The 15,619-nt window shown below is 50.3% G+C and overlaps 1 protein-coding gene across 1 annotated transcript; it reads left to right on the plus strand.

Annotated features, from left to right (window-relative positions):
* The first annotated feature begins 3,290 nt into the window (after positions 1-3,290).
* LOC135821772 (uncharacterized) lies at positions 3,291-8,523 on the plus strand. The gene is made up of 4 exons (XM_065334792.1): positions 3,291-5,938; positions 6,074-6,410; positions 7,156-7,162; positions 8,333-8,523. The coding sequence occupies exons 1-4, from the start codon at positions 3,291-3,293 to the stop codon at positions 8,521-8,523; spliced, it is 3,183 nt and encodes a 1,060-aa protein (XP_065190864.1).
* Positions 8,524-15,619: the final 7,096 nt, after the last annotated feature.

Raw genomic sequence — 15,619 nt, forward strand, 5'->3', positions numbered from 1 at the left:
CCCCCTCAAAGCAAAACGTTAATCATGGTCTTACTTGAAAGTATACAAACCCACCGGGAGGATAAAAGAAAAGACAGAAAGATGCGGGGTGGTAGTAATTTAACACAGTGCTCTATGACATCGCTACTCTACGTGGAATGAAACCAGAGGGCTCATAACGGGTGATAGCAAAGTGGGTGCGGTGCGGACAAGAGCGATAAAACATTTTGGGCTGGATACAGCACGAAAGGCAGCCGGGAGGGAGTTCCGTGTGGCAGTGGTGATAAAGAGAAAGGTGGCATGGGTGTGTGTGTGTGTGTGTGTGTGTGTGCTGGCTCTAGCAGGCGGAAGCAGATGTCGGGGATGCCTGGCGCTGTGTGATACTGTGTAGCCTAGGTCCTCCAGGGTCGTCATCTGGCTATGGACAAGGTGGTGGGGCTCAAGAAGGCATCGAATTGTCTTCGCCATGCGAGGCTGGGCCACTGGAGGTGCGCGAAAAGCGAGGCTTTCGGCTCCGTTTGAGGAGGATACACACCACACTGCCGCAGAATCACACGAGCCACTCTTGCCTGTACCCGTTCAAGAGCAGTAACCTAAGCACTGGAGAGTTGAAATTGCCAGAGGGATGAGGCGTATTCAACCACAGGTCGAATATATCCAGTGTACAAGCGGCTGGCAACTGCTGGTGTGATACTCTTGGACATGTGGATCAGCAGGACCACTCGCTGGCGGAACTGCGTCGTGATGGTGGCGATGTGGCTGGTGAAGTCGAGGTTAGAGTCCAAGATGACTCCAAGATGTCGTTGGGTTGTTACATCAGACAAGGTTAGAGTCCAGGATAACTCCAAGATGTCGGTGGGTTGTTGCATCAGACATATCATCTCCCTGCATACTCAGGTGCGGGGCTCGGATGAGTAGGGTGGGCATGTTCTGCATGACTTCTAGGAGAGAACTGCGCGGTGCAAGACTTCGAGGGGTTGAAGCACCCTCCGACTGAATCAGCCCACTGCAAAACGGCATCAGTGGCGGCCTGGAGGGGGTGGACCATTGGTTGTTGGTTATGTCTTCCGACTGCTCTCCCAAGAGTATTGTCATCGGCAAATAAAAGCACATCAGTAGTCCCTGGGGAACGGTTGCAGAAACTGGGGTGGGTCGGCGACTTGGCAGAGAGAACTTTGACACAGAAGGACCGGTCTCCGAGGTAGTTAGTGAACCAAGTGAAGAACAGGGTGCGGTACCTTGTCAAACGCTTTCGCGAAATCCAAGAATAGAGCGTGGTAGTCAGTGTGCTTGTCAAGTGCTTTAGCCACTCTTGAAGACAGGACAATTAGCTGATCGAGTGTGGACTTGCAGGAGACAAAGCCATATTGGTGGTCGGTAATTAATCCCTGCCTATTGAGGAAGCTGGTGAGGTGCTTGGCGATGATGGCGTCCAGAATCTTAGCTACAGCCGGCAGCAGGGAGATAGGCCTGTAGGTGGCTGGCTGCGCAGGCTTGCCGTTCTCTTTGTAGATAGGCATGACTGTAGCCACCTTCCGTGTGTGTGTGTGTGTGTGTGTGTGTGTGTGTGTCTGTGTGTGTGTGTGTGTGTGTGTGTGTGTGTGTGTGTGTGTGTGAGTGTGTGTGTGTGTGTATGTGTGTGTGTGTGTGTGTGTGTGTGTGTGTGTGTGTGTGTGTGTGTGTGTGTGTGTGTGTGTGTGTGTGTGTGTGTGTGTGTGTGTGTGTGTGTGTGTGTGTGTGTGTGTGTGTGTGTGTGTGTGTGTGTGTGTGTGTGTGTGTGTGTGTGTGTGTGTGTGTGTGTGTGTGTGTGTGTGTGTGTGTGTGTGTGTGTGTGTGTGTGTGTGTGTGTGTGTGTGTGTGTGTGTGTGTGTGTGTGTGTGTGTGTGTGTGTGTGTGTGTGTGTGTGTGTGTGTGTGTGTGTGTGTGTGTGTGTGTGTGTGTGTGTGTGTGTGTGTGTGTGTGTGTGTGTGTGTGTGTGTGTGTGTGTGTGTGTGTGTGTGTGTGTGTGTGTGTGTGTGTGTGTGTGTGTGTGTGTGTGTGTGTGTGTGTGTGTGTGTGTGTGTGTGTGTGTGTGTGTGTGTGTGTGTGTGTGTGTGTGTGTGTGTGTGTGTGTGTGTGTGTGTGTGTGTGTGTGTGTGTGTGTGTGTGTGTGTGTGTGTGTGTGTGTGTGTGTGTGTGTGTGTGTGTGTGTGTGTGTGTGTGTGTGTGTGTGTGTGTGTGTGTGTGTGTGTGTGTGTGTGTGTGTGTGTGTGTGTGTGTGTGTGTGTGTGTGTGTGTGTGTGTGTGTGTGTGTGTGTGTGTGTGTGTGTGTGTGTGTGTGTGTGTGTGTGTGTGTGTGTGTGTGTGTGTGTGTGTGTGTGTGTGTGTGTGTGTGTGTGTGTGTGTGTGTGTGTGTGTGTGTGTGTGTGTGTGTGTGTGTGTGTGTGTGTGTGTGTGTGTGTGTGTGTGTGTGTGTGTGTGTGTGTGTGTGTGTGTGTGTGTGTGTGTGTGTGTGTGTGTGTGTGTGTGTGTGTGTGTGTGTGTGTGTGTGTGTGTGTGTGTGTGTGTGTGTGTGTGTGTGTGTGTGTGTGTGTGTGTGTGTGTGTGTGTGTGTGTGTGTGTGTGTGTGTGTGTGTGTGTGTGTGTGTGTGTGTGTGTGTGTGTGTGTGTGTGTGTGTGTGTGTGTGTGTGTGTGTGTGTGTGTGTGTGTGTGTGTGTGTGTGTGTGTGTGTGTGTGTGTGTGTGTGTGTGTGTGTGTGTGTGTGTGTGTGTGTGTGTGTGTGTGTGTGTGTGTGTGTGTGTGTGTGTGTGTGTGTGTGTGTGTGTGTGTGTGTGTGTGTGTGTGTGTGTGTGTGTGTGTGTGTGTGTGTGTGTGTGTGTGTGTGTGTGTGTGTGTGTGTGTGTGTGTGTGTGTGTGTGTGTGTGTGTGTGTGTGTGTGTGTGTGTGTGTGTGTGTGTGTGTGTGTGTGTGTGTGTGTGTGTGTGTGTGTGTGTGTGTGTGTGTGTGTGTGTGTGTGTGTGTGTGTGTGTGTGTGTGTGTGTGTGTGTGTGTGTGTGTGTGTGTGTGTGGAAGTCCTCGACCTTTGTAAACTTCACGGAGGCCTGAGGCGGCCCTCTTTGGGCCGCCTCTAGGCCAGGGAAAGCGCATGACGGAGGGAAGCATACAGCTGAGAGACGGGACGGCAATTTGGTGCCGTCACTTTTAGTTGTACCCGACGTCGCCGCTCGCGGAGGTTTGACAAGCCCCCGAGCGGATTTCCACAACATCGCGCGATGAAATCTGTCAGAGAGAAGAGAGGGAGAGGGAGACGTTGCCTGCTGTGTTTGGGCTCATGGAACGTGAGCGGGACGGCGACATCGACACTGCTTGTGTTTCTGGACGCGTCGTGGAAGACAAAAAAATTCACCGAGTTATTTCTGAACTGAAAAGGCTGAAAGTGGCGGCGGCAGGCCTGCAGGAAACCCACTGGTTTGGACAAAATATCTACGCTGTCAACGGATTTACTGTGATCTGTTCGGGCCGCCCCACTCCTGGCGAAGAGGATAATCGACGTCGAGGTGAGGGAGTTGCTCTTGTTTTGAATCGTGATACAACTTCGGCGTGGAGGGCTGGCGGCTGCGTATGGAACGCGGTGAGTTCTCGGATTGTGAGTGCACGTTTGAAGTACTGTGCAGCTGATGGACCGGATGTTTGGCTCACTCTGGTCAGCGTTTATGCTCCAACATTTGCTGCGTCGCGGGCATGCAAGGAACTATTTTATGACGATCTACAACGCACTCTGTACGATGTACCCCAGACTGACCATTGTGTAGTGCTTGGCGATTTCAATGCTCGAGTTGGATCTAGTGAGCAGGGTGATGAGTGGTCCACTGTACGTGGTTCGCATGGATTTGGTGCACTGAACTCTTCAGGAGCTGACCTGCTATCATTTGCTGCATTCAATCAGTTGAGTATTTGTAACACCTGGTTCCCCAAGCGAGACCTCTTCAAGCGGACTTGGCAGCACCCAGGCACTTTGAACTGGCACTGTATCGACTACATTCTAGTGCGCCAGGAGGACCGCCGTTGGTGTATGGACACTGCGGTCGCGCGCAGTGCTGAGTGTGGAAGTGACCACCAACTCCTCTGTTTAACTTTTGCACTCCCGTGTGGACGATTAGTTCGGGAGCGCGACCAGGCAAATGTGCGGCGCCGCCGTTATGATGTTGCCCAGCTGCGGGTGCGCACCTCGGACCCGGACTCACCTTCGCCTGCTGAAAGGTACCAAGCTACCATTGCAACCGAGCTTGTAGATACATGGCAAGAACAGCACGACATAGATCAGAAATGGTCCAACGTCAAGGCGGCTATCGACAAGTCTGCTGCGTCTGTCTTGGGCTTCTCCCGGCGTCGCCAACCAGACTGGTTTCGGGAGGCAGAGTCAGCCATCCAGCCATTGCTAGATGAACGGAATCGGTGCTATACCGACTGGCTATGTAGTGGCCAGAGCCGCGACTGCTCGCACTACACAGCGTTTAAGGTGGCTAGATCCAGGGCGCGTGCTTCCATATCCTCGGCTAGGGTAGACTGGATAAAGGCACAGGCGGCCACAGAGTCGAGATTCAATGGAGCGGTCGTATGGAAGTGCATACATGACCTCCAGTCTTGTACCCAAGGCCTTGCCCCTGTGCGCACTTCCGCCGTGCTGGATGAGAACGGTAACATCTGTAGTTCACCAGAGGAGCAGAGCCACCGGTGGGGAAGACACTTTGACGGTGTTCTCAACGTGGCAAGTGCATGGAATCGCAATGCCCTGGACGACATCCCACAGCGACAGGAGGCTGATCATCTTGCTGAGGCGCCGACTCTCCGTGAAGTCAGCCGCGCTATCTCCCGCCTACAGAACGGCAAGTCCGCTGGAGCCTCTGGCATCCTCCCTGAGATGCTGAAGAGGGGTGGCCCTGACCTCACCGCCAAGCTTGTGGAGCTGTTTGGCGATGTGTGGCGTGCTGGGGTGGTCCCGCAGGAGTGGGTGGACGCCACGTTGGTCCCCATCCCAAAGAAAGGGGATTTATCTCGCTGTGATAATTGGCGGGGTATCTCACTGCTGGATGTTGTGGGCAAGGTTCTGGCGAGCGTCATCCAGACTCGTCTCCAGTCCGTGGCTGCGGATTTTCTCCCAGAGTCTCAGTGTGGCTTCAGGCGTGGCCGATCTTGTACAGATATGGTTTTCAGTGTTCGGCAGTTCCTCGAGAAGACCATTGAGCACGACTGCAAAGGCTTCTTTGTATTTATAGACCTCAAGAAAGCCTATGATTCCGTGCCTCGGGATTGCCTGTGGGAAGTCTTATCCCGAGCGGGTATCCCCGCTCCCATGCTTGCCGTGATCCGTTCCTTTCACACTGACATGTCGGCGGTGGTTCGGGTAGAGAACACGACAACTGACCCTATCCGCGTCACGAATGGTCTCCGTCAGGGGTGCACCATGGCACCTGTGCTGTTTAACATCTTCATGTGGGCGGTGGTGACTGTGTGGCAGCGACGAGTCCGAGATGTACCCGGTGTTGGTTTTGAGTTCCGGCATTGTGATGGTGACAATAACCTTTACCGCAAGCCTACCAGGACGGATCCGGTTGCCATTGCGACTGAGTCACAGTTTGCAGACGACTCAGCACTTTTCGCGACGACTCGTGCAGGGGCGGAGACGGCACTTGCAGTGTTTGACACGACCGCAGCTGAGTTTGGGCTTAAAGTTAGCGCTACCAAGACACAGTTCTTGGTTGCAGGTAGGGATGTTTCGCCTGGGGACTGCGCTCCAATCGAGCTAGCTGGCACGGTCATCGAATGTGTTTCGGAGTTCCGGTATCTGGGATCTCTCATTCATCGCGGTGGCCGGTCGACACAGGACATCACTGCTCGGATTGCGCATGCCTCTCGTGCTTGTGGCGCCTTGCAAGGAACCATCTTCAGCAATCCTGACCTTGATTTGCATATCAAGAGGTGTGTGTTTAATGCATGTGTGCTGTCGCTCCTCCTCTATGGGTCAGAGTGTTGGACACCATTGCAACACGATCTCCAACGTTTGTCAGTCTTTCATATGCGGTGCATCCGTTCCATCCTGGGTGTGTCCCGCAGAGATTGCTGGAATAATCACACGACCAACGCCCAACTGTTGGAGATGTGGGGTGACTCTGATACCATCTGCGTGAAGGTCGCACAGCGTCGCCTAGAGTGGCTGGGCCATGTTGCCCGAATGGACAGTAGCCGGATGCCGAGACAGATCCTGTTTGGCTCACTTCTCACACGTCGCCCAGCACATGGCCCTCGCAAGCGCTGGAAGGATTGTGTTGTCTCCGACCTAAGAGTTCGTGGCCTCACCAAGGAATGGTACCCTATCGCCTGTGAGTCCCGCGCTGACTGGCGGACTATGTACGCCGAGCCTGTGGAGAATGTGCCTCAGCCTGACCCAGTGGTATGTGCGGATTGCAATCGGTCATTCTCGCGCCCTGGAGATCGTGCTCGCCACAAATGTGTGGTTGAGCGGGCAAAGCCGATTGCTGAGCAGCGAGGGGCTTGCCACTGTGGAGATTGTGGGCGTTGGTTTCGCAGCAAGGGTGGTCTAGCTGTTCACCGCTGTTCCGCACCTCAGCCTCAGCCTCCCGAGCCCCGGCAAGTCTATGTGCAGGATGCCTGCTGTGCTGCGCACTGTGCTGTGTGTGCCCGCTGCTTTCGGTCTGTGCAAGGCCGCGGTCGTCACCGGTGCTCGAGGACTGGCCCGCGCCCGACTGCCCAGCAGCGTAATTCGTTCAGCCATGTATGCGTGTGTTCTCGCCGGTTCCGTTTGCCCCACCATCTCCGGCGTCATCAGGCTGCGTGCTCCATCTTCCTCTCTGATGCCCCTCCGGGGCCCACGTGACCCCTGTGGCAGTGGCTCTACAGGAACAGGACAGGTGTGTGTGTGTGTGTGTGTGTGTGTGTGTGTGTGTCTGTGTGTCTGTGTGTCTGTGTGTCTGTGTGTCTGTGTGTCTGTGTGTCTGTGTGTCTGTGTGTCTGTGTGTCTGTGTGTCTGTGTGTCTGTGTGTCTGTGTGTCTGTGTGTCTGTGTGTCTGTGTGTCTGTGTGTCTGTGTGTCTGTGTGTCTGTGTGTCTGTGTGTCTGTGTGTCTGTGTGTCTGTGTGTCTGTGTCTGTGTCTGTGTCTGTGTCTGTGTCTGTGTAAGTCTGTCTGTATATCTGTCTGTGTCTGTCTCTCTGCGTGTGTCTATGTCTGTATCTGTATCTGTGTCTTTGGCGCGCATCCATGCATGTGTTCCAGTCAGGCATGGGCTTGGGGTGTGTGCGAGGCTCCCTTACTCGATGGATATAAGGGGCCATCTGTAAATACCGATTTTTATTTAGAAACGAAACTAGTTATTTCTCTTCAACCCCACTCCCCCCCCCCCCCTACCTGAGAGACGAACACATGCAAACTTTACATCAATATTGATATATTTTTTTCTTTTTCTGGGCATATGAAGTTTTCTGGGCATGCCCGCACATACAAACTGTGCATCTATATTACTCGAGAAACAAACAGGCGCTCAACCCCCTCCCCCCTAAGCGACTAGTTTTCGTTTCTAAACGAGAGAGCTTGGAAGCTCAGGGCCCTACGCTATGCTTTTTTGCCTTGATGACCTAGACAAAAAAAAAGCATAGGGATGTTATAAATTCTTTAAAAAATTCCTTTTTTTAAAGACATAACCTGGGATTCGAACCCGCACTATCGCGCCCTGCATGCATCCCCCGATACACTTCGCATACATACTAATTCTTCCAAGTTGCTTCACATTATGATCTTGCATTTGAAAGCCCTATTTGAATATGCATTGTGGCCAGCCGTCTTTGATGGTACGGTACGGTAGGGATAGGTACGGGACAGGTACGATCGAGGGTAATACGACACCGTCTCCCGTACCGTACCATCAAACACAGCTGGCCACATACAGCTGCCCGCAATATTCGAATAGGGCTTTCAAACGCAAGATCATAACGTGAAGCAACTTGGAAGAATGGGTATGAATGCGAAGTGTATGGGGGAATGCATGTAGGGCGATAGTGCGGGTTCGAATCCCAGGATATGGCTGAAAAAATAGGAGAATTGAAAAATTTATAACATCCCTATGATTTTTTGCCGTCAGATACGGGATAGCGCCAGGCGTGACACAAACAAACACACAAACAAACACACAAATACCAAATTAAAGCTGTGTGGACCCTGGCTAGCGCCAGACGTTACTGAAGTAACGTCTTCTGCATAGCTACGGGAATAAATATCTATATTTACGGATCGCCCCTAACGTACTCCTGTTTATTGCTCACTTGATGTATCCTTATCTATTTGCCTTGTTTGGAATCCAGCTCAGTCAAGATTTCTCAACCCGCTACCGTCGAAGATTGACACTTTCAAGGGAGAACTTGTAGTGCTGACCTGCATTGCCGATATCACATCTATACAGGATGCCTACATGGTATGGACATCATCAAGTCAATACTTTCAAGATGGTATCTCAAATGGGTTCCACCAACAGTTTACGCAGAATTCCACGTGAGTAGCCTGTGATGCAATGTTTCTCCTCCTTGCAGTTCATTAAGAAATAATTGGCACAAACTGACGAGGAGTACTGTAACGTCCAATGACTTGACACCTAGCTCACACACCTTTCCAACATGCAGGCCAACGACCTTCCTACCTGGACGGCTGAAGAAAAAGAATAACATCCAAACGGAGCAGATAGGTGCGACGGCGAGACCATTGGACAGTTCGGTGCACCGAAATGTCGCTGAAGCCGAGACCTCAGGTTGGCGGAGATACTCCCGTTTCACCGCCACAGCTGCAACTGCAGCCACCTCTATCATGCAGTATTTTGTTCTCGAGGTTTGTGTTTCTTGTGAAAAAAAGTACGGTCAAACTAAATTCGAAGCAGCAAAGCAGCATACCACACTACTTTGGTGGCTCATAGTCAATCAAGTATGGATTAGAATGGTGTGAGGGGGGGGGGGGGACTAGTCGATTTCAATAACAAGAGGGACCAGGATGCCTTTCTCAAGGACCCATATGCCTTCGGAAAGAAATTGTTTGAACCAACCAACCATGTCAAACCCACTTTCTCTGACACTACCTGCTTTGAGTACTTCCAACATACATTATGCAGACCAGGATCGTGCCACTTTGTACGAATCCTGCCCCAGTGCAGGGAAGCCCTGGGATTGCTCCCACCCAGTCGATGAGGGACCCCTACATGGACTGAATTTCAGAATGTTTTGAAGAAGTGTCGCAACACCTCTGCACCGGGTCCTGACAAGATACCTTACATAGTTTGGAAGCTTTGTCCCTCCCTTCAATCCATTCTTTTCACCATCTTTGGGCGGGTTTGGGAGAGCAAGATCATTCCAAGGCAGTGGCAGGTAGCGTGTGTCACACTCCTGGCCAAGGGGGAGGTGTCTGATGATCCTTCGAAATTCCGACCTATTGCTCTAGCAAACACGTCCGGGAAAATCTTTTTCACCTTGGTTGCAAAGCGCCTCTTGAAACATATGCTAGGCAATAAGTTCTTCGATGGTGACAACCAGAAGGGATTTATGCCTGCAAAGGCTGGGTGCTTTAGAGCATACATCACTTTGTTATGAGGCGATGCGTGATGCAAAGACGGCAAAACGCCAAATTTGCATTGCGTGGATAGATTTGAAGAATGCATTTGGTTCAGTGCGCCACAATCTGATACACTATGCTCTAACCCACTACAGCCTTCCTTTGCAATTCAGGAAATTAATTTTTTCCTACTACGACAGTCTTTGCGCTTTCGTCGTACAACCACACACTCCCACCTTTAAATACAACATTGGTGTTTTCCAGGGGTGCCCCTTGTCCCCGGTCCTTTTCAATATTTGTTTCCAGCTTCTGCTGGACTCACTTGCAGCCCCTGAATTAAGTTGCCTCTCCTATGATTTTAAATCTGCCCCTTTGCAAGTGTCCCAAACAGCTTTTGCTGATGACTTAGGCCTCCATAGCAAATTTAGTGCAGGTTGTCAAAAACTCATTGCGGTCACGGAGGACTTTCTCTCGTGGACCCAATGTATGCAGGCGGCGCCGCACAAATGCAAAAGCAGTGCAGCAAAGCTTGTAGATGGCCGGTACAAACCTTACGATCCCTGCCTGACGATCTCAGGGAGGAAGATCGCTTTCATTGACACCGAAGAGTTCAAGTTCCTGGGGCGAAGGCTGCATGCTGATTGCTCTGAGCAGACCCAGCGGGAAGACATCCGTCAACTCACTGTATCTCTCATGCAAAAAGTAGATGGCTCTTGGCTTCAAGACCACCACAAGCTATGGCTTTACCATCATCTTGTAGTGCCCAGGCTTTCTTGGTCTTTCCAGGTTCTTGAACTCACACAAGGTTTTGTTCGTGAACTGCACTTTATGTGTTCACCATTTCTGAAGAAATGGTCAGGCCTACCTCGATGCGCAAACTCTGCCATTCTTTTTATTGGCAGTCGCAAACGCTTTGGCTTACGCCTCCACTACCTTCCTACGGTGTGGAAAAGTGCCAGTCCATCAAATGGCACATTCTTCGATCGAGTGGGGACGCGCGCATGAGTGCGCTGTACACTCTGCGTCGGAGTAAGGATGCGAAGCTGACAAAGCGGCATGCGGCGACAATAGAGCTGGAGTGTGCAGAGGCATCAGTCGGTTCAGGGACTCTCCGTCCACCGTCATCGTCAAGTCATCGTGCAGGGTTGGGTGCTCGTGCTCCGAAGCAGCATTCCAAACCCCCGAGGAAGGATCTCCTTCAAACATTTAAGGAGATCAACGCGCAGGAGCAGATTTTGAGGGTGAAGACTCTTCAGGTGCAAGGCAAGTGGTTGGAGTGGACATCGGTGATGTGGCAGGACCTCTCGTGGAAATCCCTTTTGTACGGCGGTACTGGTAAGGATTTGAAATTTCTTCTCGCATCAACCCTCGACGTGCTACCTTCTCCGATGAACCTACGCTGTTGGGGAAACACCGTAGTGGATCCGTACTGTAGTTTGTGCCGTGCCTGGGCCTGTACTACGCGCCACGTGCTTGGCGCTTGTCGCATAGCGCTGGACCAGGGACGTTACACCTGGAGGCACGACAACGTACTCGGGGTCATCGTCAGGAACATGCGTGAGGAGATTCGAATCCGCACTGCTGCAAACACCGTACAGACCGAAAATTCAAATGAGCTTGACTTCATCTCGTTTTTCAAGGCGGGGGAGAAGCCAGTTCGCGTTCAGCCCAGACGAAAGTTGGTTACGACTGATCTCCTGTCAGCGGCCTCAGACTGGAAACTTCTTGTTGACTCAGTTAGTGCAAAGATTTCTTTCCCTAGCTGTGTTGCTCTTACCACCCTAAGACCAGATATAGTTCTGTACTCTACGAGTCGTAGGATTGTATTCTGGATGGAGTTGACAGTTTGTGCTGATCTGGCCGATCAATGCCGAGCAAACGGGTGGCAGGTCGTTTCTTTTTCGGTTGAGGTGGGTGTGCGTGGTTTCATCCCGGACTCTCTTCGGAGGGCTCTGAAAGCGCTTGGGTTTTCTAATCGAAGAATAACATTTATTTGTAATTTGTGCAGTAAGACGTCTCTACGAAGCAGTTACATCATCTGGTTGCGACGTCAACAAAAACACTGGTCGGAAGATCCACTTTTCTGAGATACTGTATGTGGGGCTCCGTTTATTGAGGTGCGTTGAAATTTATTCTCTTTATCTTATTATTTCTTTTCTATAATTTCCCCATATGAGTTCCTATCAGTTGCTGTGAACACCTTGAGTGGAGAGCGCTTGCTCGAGCATTGAACCCGGATTCTTAATCCACCATACCCAGTTCGCAAGGCTGGGCGGGGTTGTGAGCAGGTTTTCATTTCATCTTTTCTTATTATTTCTGCTTTTCATCTCATTACAAAAATTCTGCGCATTTTTTCTCCATCTGTGCATATAATCTAGACTGACAACCTGCTTGTTAAATCATGCACCTGCTTTCAGGCGTAAAAACCCTGTTGTAGAGGTCTCAGTCCTCATTTGTTAGACTTACCTGTCTTTATAAGTGTGTTGAATACGAAAAAGGACGACTGACGACACATTATCCAGACATCACGACGGGAACAGGTAGGTTGGTGGAACGACATTTATTAGAGACGGGACAAGAGACCAAGACGAACGAAACGACTACATGGTGATTATTGAAGAGTGAGAAAGAGAGCAAGTCTGAACGGCAAGATAAAGGGCCTGGGTAGCTACGGCAATTATGGGCGCGCAAGTAGCTACCCAGGCCAACGGAACAAAAGGAGACAAAAGGTGAGTACGCAAGTGCATGCAGGCCAGCTAGAAAAGGTACGGGAGGAGGTACCTAACAAATGTAACTTTCTCTCTCTCTCTCACACACACACACACACACGCACACACACACACACACACACACACACACACACACACACACACTACTACTACTACTATGATACAGCTACCCTAAACGGGTCACGCCGCCCTCCACCCAAGCATGAGCACTATGAGGGGCAGTGGCAAATAAAGAGGATCAGCTAGCAGAACTGGCAAAACAGATGAAACAATGGAGCAGAACGGACGGCTGCTATACTGTAACAACAACCTGACAGCTACAGTGACAACGACTGAAAATGAACAGGAAGGAAAAAAAAATCAAAATTTCACGTCACGAAAAAACACTGTCCACGAAAGAATCCACCAAGCAAAAGGAGTGTGGGCATCCGAAATCCCACCAGGACTCCACTAGCAGTTCTTCCACGTTGACGATGTAAGCGGCAGGGCAAGGCCTCACAAATCCGACAGACTTCCACAACGCTTGACCAGTGCACTCATGACGACGAAAGATTGAAGTTTCAATTCCCACCATTCCGCCATTGGGACCTTCCTCTCCGCACTCGCTCGTCCACTCCACTGAAGACAACGAGTTGTTCCAGCACTCCACCAGCCAATCCGCAATTCCCACCACTGCATTCTTCGAGCTTGGATTCTTCACAGCACTCGAGGGACAGCTACTCCACTGCGAGTGGTGGACCACGGCCGACGCAGCAGTGACAATATCGAAGTAAATTGTCCTGCAAGCTACATCGCGATTCCGCGCTCCAATCATGCAGCACTACCTTGGCAGTGTGCGAGGGTGCTCCAGGGTCGACTCTGGCTACGCCAGAGTCGCCCTGGGCAGGCAGAAAACTTGGGAGAAAGCCAAGAACACGGAGCTCAGAAAGTGTAACCTGCTCCCAAGGAGCACAAAACAACACACACACACACACACACACACACACACACACACACACACACACACACACACACACACACACACACACACACACACACACACACACACACACACACACACACACACACACACACACACACACACACACACTCTGTCTTTCTCCTTTTGTTCTCTCTGTCAAATTATATCTACAACCCAAGCTTGATTTTTCTCTCCTTCCACACTCAACTAGTACTATGTCCATAATCATTAACCATCTTCTCCATCATTTTCCGTTTCATCTTCTGCATGCTCTTTGTCCATACTTCATGAAATGTATGCTCCACGTCTTGTGATTCAATCATTTTTATCCCCTTTCATAAAATCTTCTGCATGATTTTAATAATCTTCTACATAAATTTCTAGTGTTGAAACGAGCGTATCTATAACAAACGAGCGATCAGTTCCACTAACGAGCAAGCTATCGAGCGAGCTAACGAGTTTCATTGATGTGGCAAATATGATTTTTTGAATAAATTTTTTTTCTAAGTTCGATTTTTTTCAGCTGGTTCAAATTATCACCGCCGGCATTTTGGGTTGCTGCTGCTTCACTTCGGACTGCTGTTTGGTGTCGAGATGTCTTTTCAGCGCCGTCGTCGAGTAGCCTTTTGTAAGAATAGACCGTTTTGCAAAGATTGCAAGTAGCCCTGGTCTTCGCTGCATCGCGGGAGAAAACTTCCAAACGACTGAGCGTAACTATTTACTTTCACTCGAATGGAGAGGTGACCGAAGCATATCCTGCGACAGGTCAGCAGATGCGGAACAAGACATCATATCAGTAGAGTCCACCAAAAAAGCTGCAACGACAACTGAAACAGCTCAAGTGTCGTGCAGGCATACAGTCACTGTAACTGCGAGTGATTTTCACTTTGCGCGGGACTGGACTCTCGATCGACCAGGGAGTCGTAAAATATTTCACGACTCCCCGGTCGACATGTACTGCCATGTGTACGGAGTACAGTGTACGGTGTTTGTTAGTGCAAACGAGCTGGCCGCACAAACGAGCCGAGTTTCTGGCGAGCGAGCTAACGAGTATCCGGTGAGATCGTTTCAACACTATAAATTTCATTTACTCTTCTGCATGCTCTTCATCATTTTGTTGGAACTAGGTCTGCGGACCTGGTGAGAAGGCAGAAATGCCTGTTCACTTGGTGAAGTAAAAAAATAAAATAAAATGAACAAACAAACAAAGTTCACCATGACATGTGATGATGATGACAGCATATCACATGCAGTGCGTCCTCCACCTTTTTCTCATCTGTTGTATTCGTCTTAGAATAGTATGGTGTGGTCGAGTGGGATCGGCTGCAAATTGAGAAGTGCAGCTGAAATTTCAAGGGGAGCGATGAAAAAAAATTAGCGCTGAGTCGGGTAGCATTTTCTTCGGGTATCGGGTTCGGGAAGTTTTCCACGGGTAGCATGGGTACCCGATCGGGTAATGTTTCCATGGTAACACCACAACGCCCTCCTTCCCTTACACACTGGGTAGACATGCGGAGTCTTTACATGAATTTGTACACGTGCACTGTACATGATGTCATCTGCGACTTCGGGTTTTCGGGTACCATTCTGTACCCGTCTACCCGAGGTCCTCACGGGTACCCAACTACCCGTGCACACCACTAAAAACATCCACTCTGAATGACTAATAAAGAGGAGCAAGCAGAGCGAGGGCGATCTCACTTTACCAGGTTGTCTGGACCAGCGGAGGGAACAACAGAGGTGTTGTTCCAACACTTGCATGCCAGTTGTTGTAAGCTATGTTGTTAACAGTGGTTGTTGTAGGGTATAGAGCAGGGCCGTCAGAAGATATTTTAGTGCGGTTCGGTCAGCCATCTGAAGTACAATTTACTCGTGGGGAGGGGTTGCTGAGATTTTGGAAATTTAGAGCCCAGATCAGTGTATTTTATTGATTCATGGGTACCTGGGGCAAGTAGTGGTACGGTCAATTCCGTAGTGACCGTACCGTGTTCGGCGCCCCTGTACAGTATGTTTTTGCTGCCTTTTCATCTGTACTTACTTGTCCGTGGTGCACCAGAGTAGGGAGAGAAACCACCACGTTGGCAGAAATTGCTATGTTTTTTTTCTTCATTCTCCTTGATGTACTTTGTGGCAGTGTTGGCGAGGTCACACTTCAGTTCAATGTGACGGGTGCAAGACAGGATACCTACGCATGTGGAATATTGTCACGCAGCGACGCACATTTTTCTTCATTCCGCACCGGGGTGGAAGTGGCTATTACACGTAAGACAGCTGTTTGTCAGTCTTGTGTTTTTGCTTTGATGGTGATACTTGCAGACATATTCGAGTTTCTGTAACAGGCAAAACAATCCAATGTTTCCACGCAC

This window comes from Sycon ciliatum, chromosome 1 (assembly GCF_964019385.1).
Source record: "Sycon ciliatum chromosome 1, ocSycCili1.1, whole genome shotgun sequence".
Lineage (NCBI taxonomy): Eukaryota > Metazoa > Porifera > Calcarea > Leucosolenida > Sycettidae > Sycon > Sycon ciliatum.

Coding starts and splice junctions, on each gene's coding strand:
- LOC135821772 (XM_065334792.1), top strand. CDS start 3,291: ATGGAACGTGAGCGGGACGGCGACATCGACACTGCTTGTGTTTCTGGA. Junction 5,939..6,073: donor CTTGATTTGCATATCAAGAG/GTGTGTGTTTAA, acceptor TGTGTCCCGCAG/AGATTGCTGGAATAATCACA.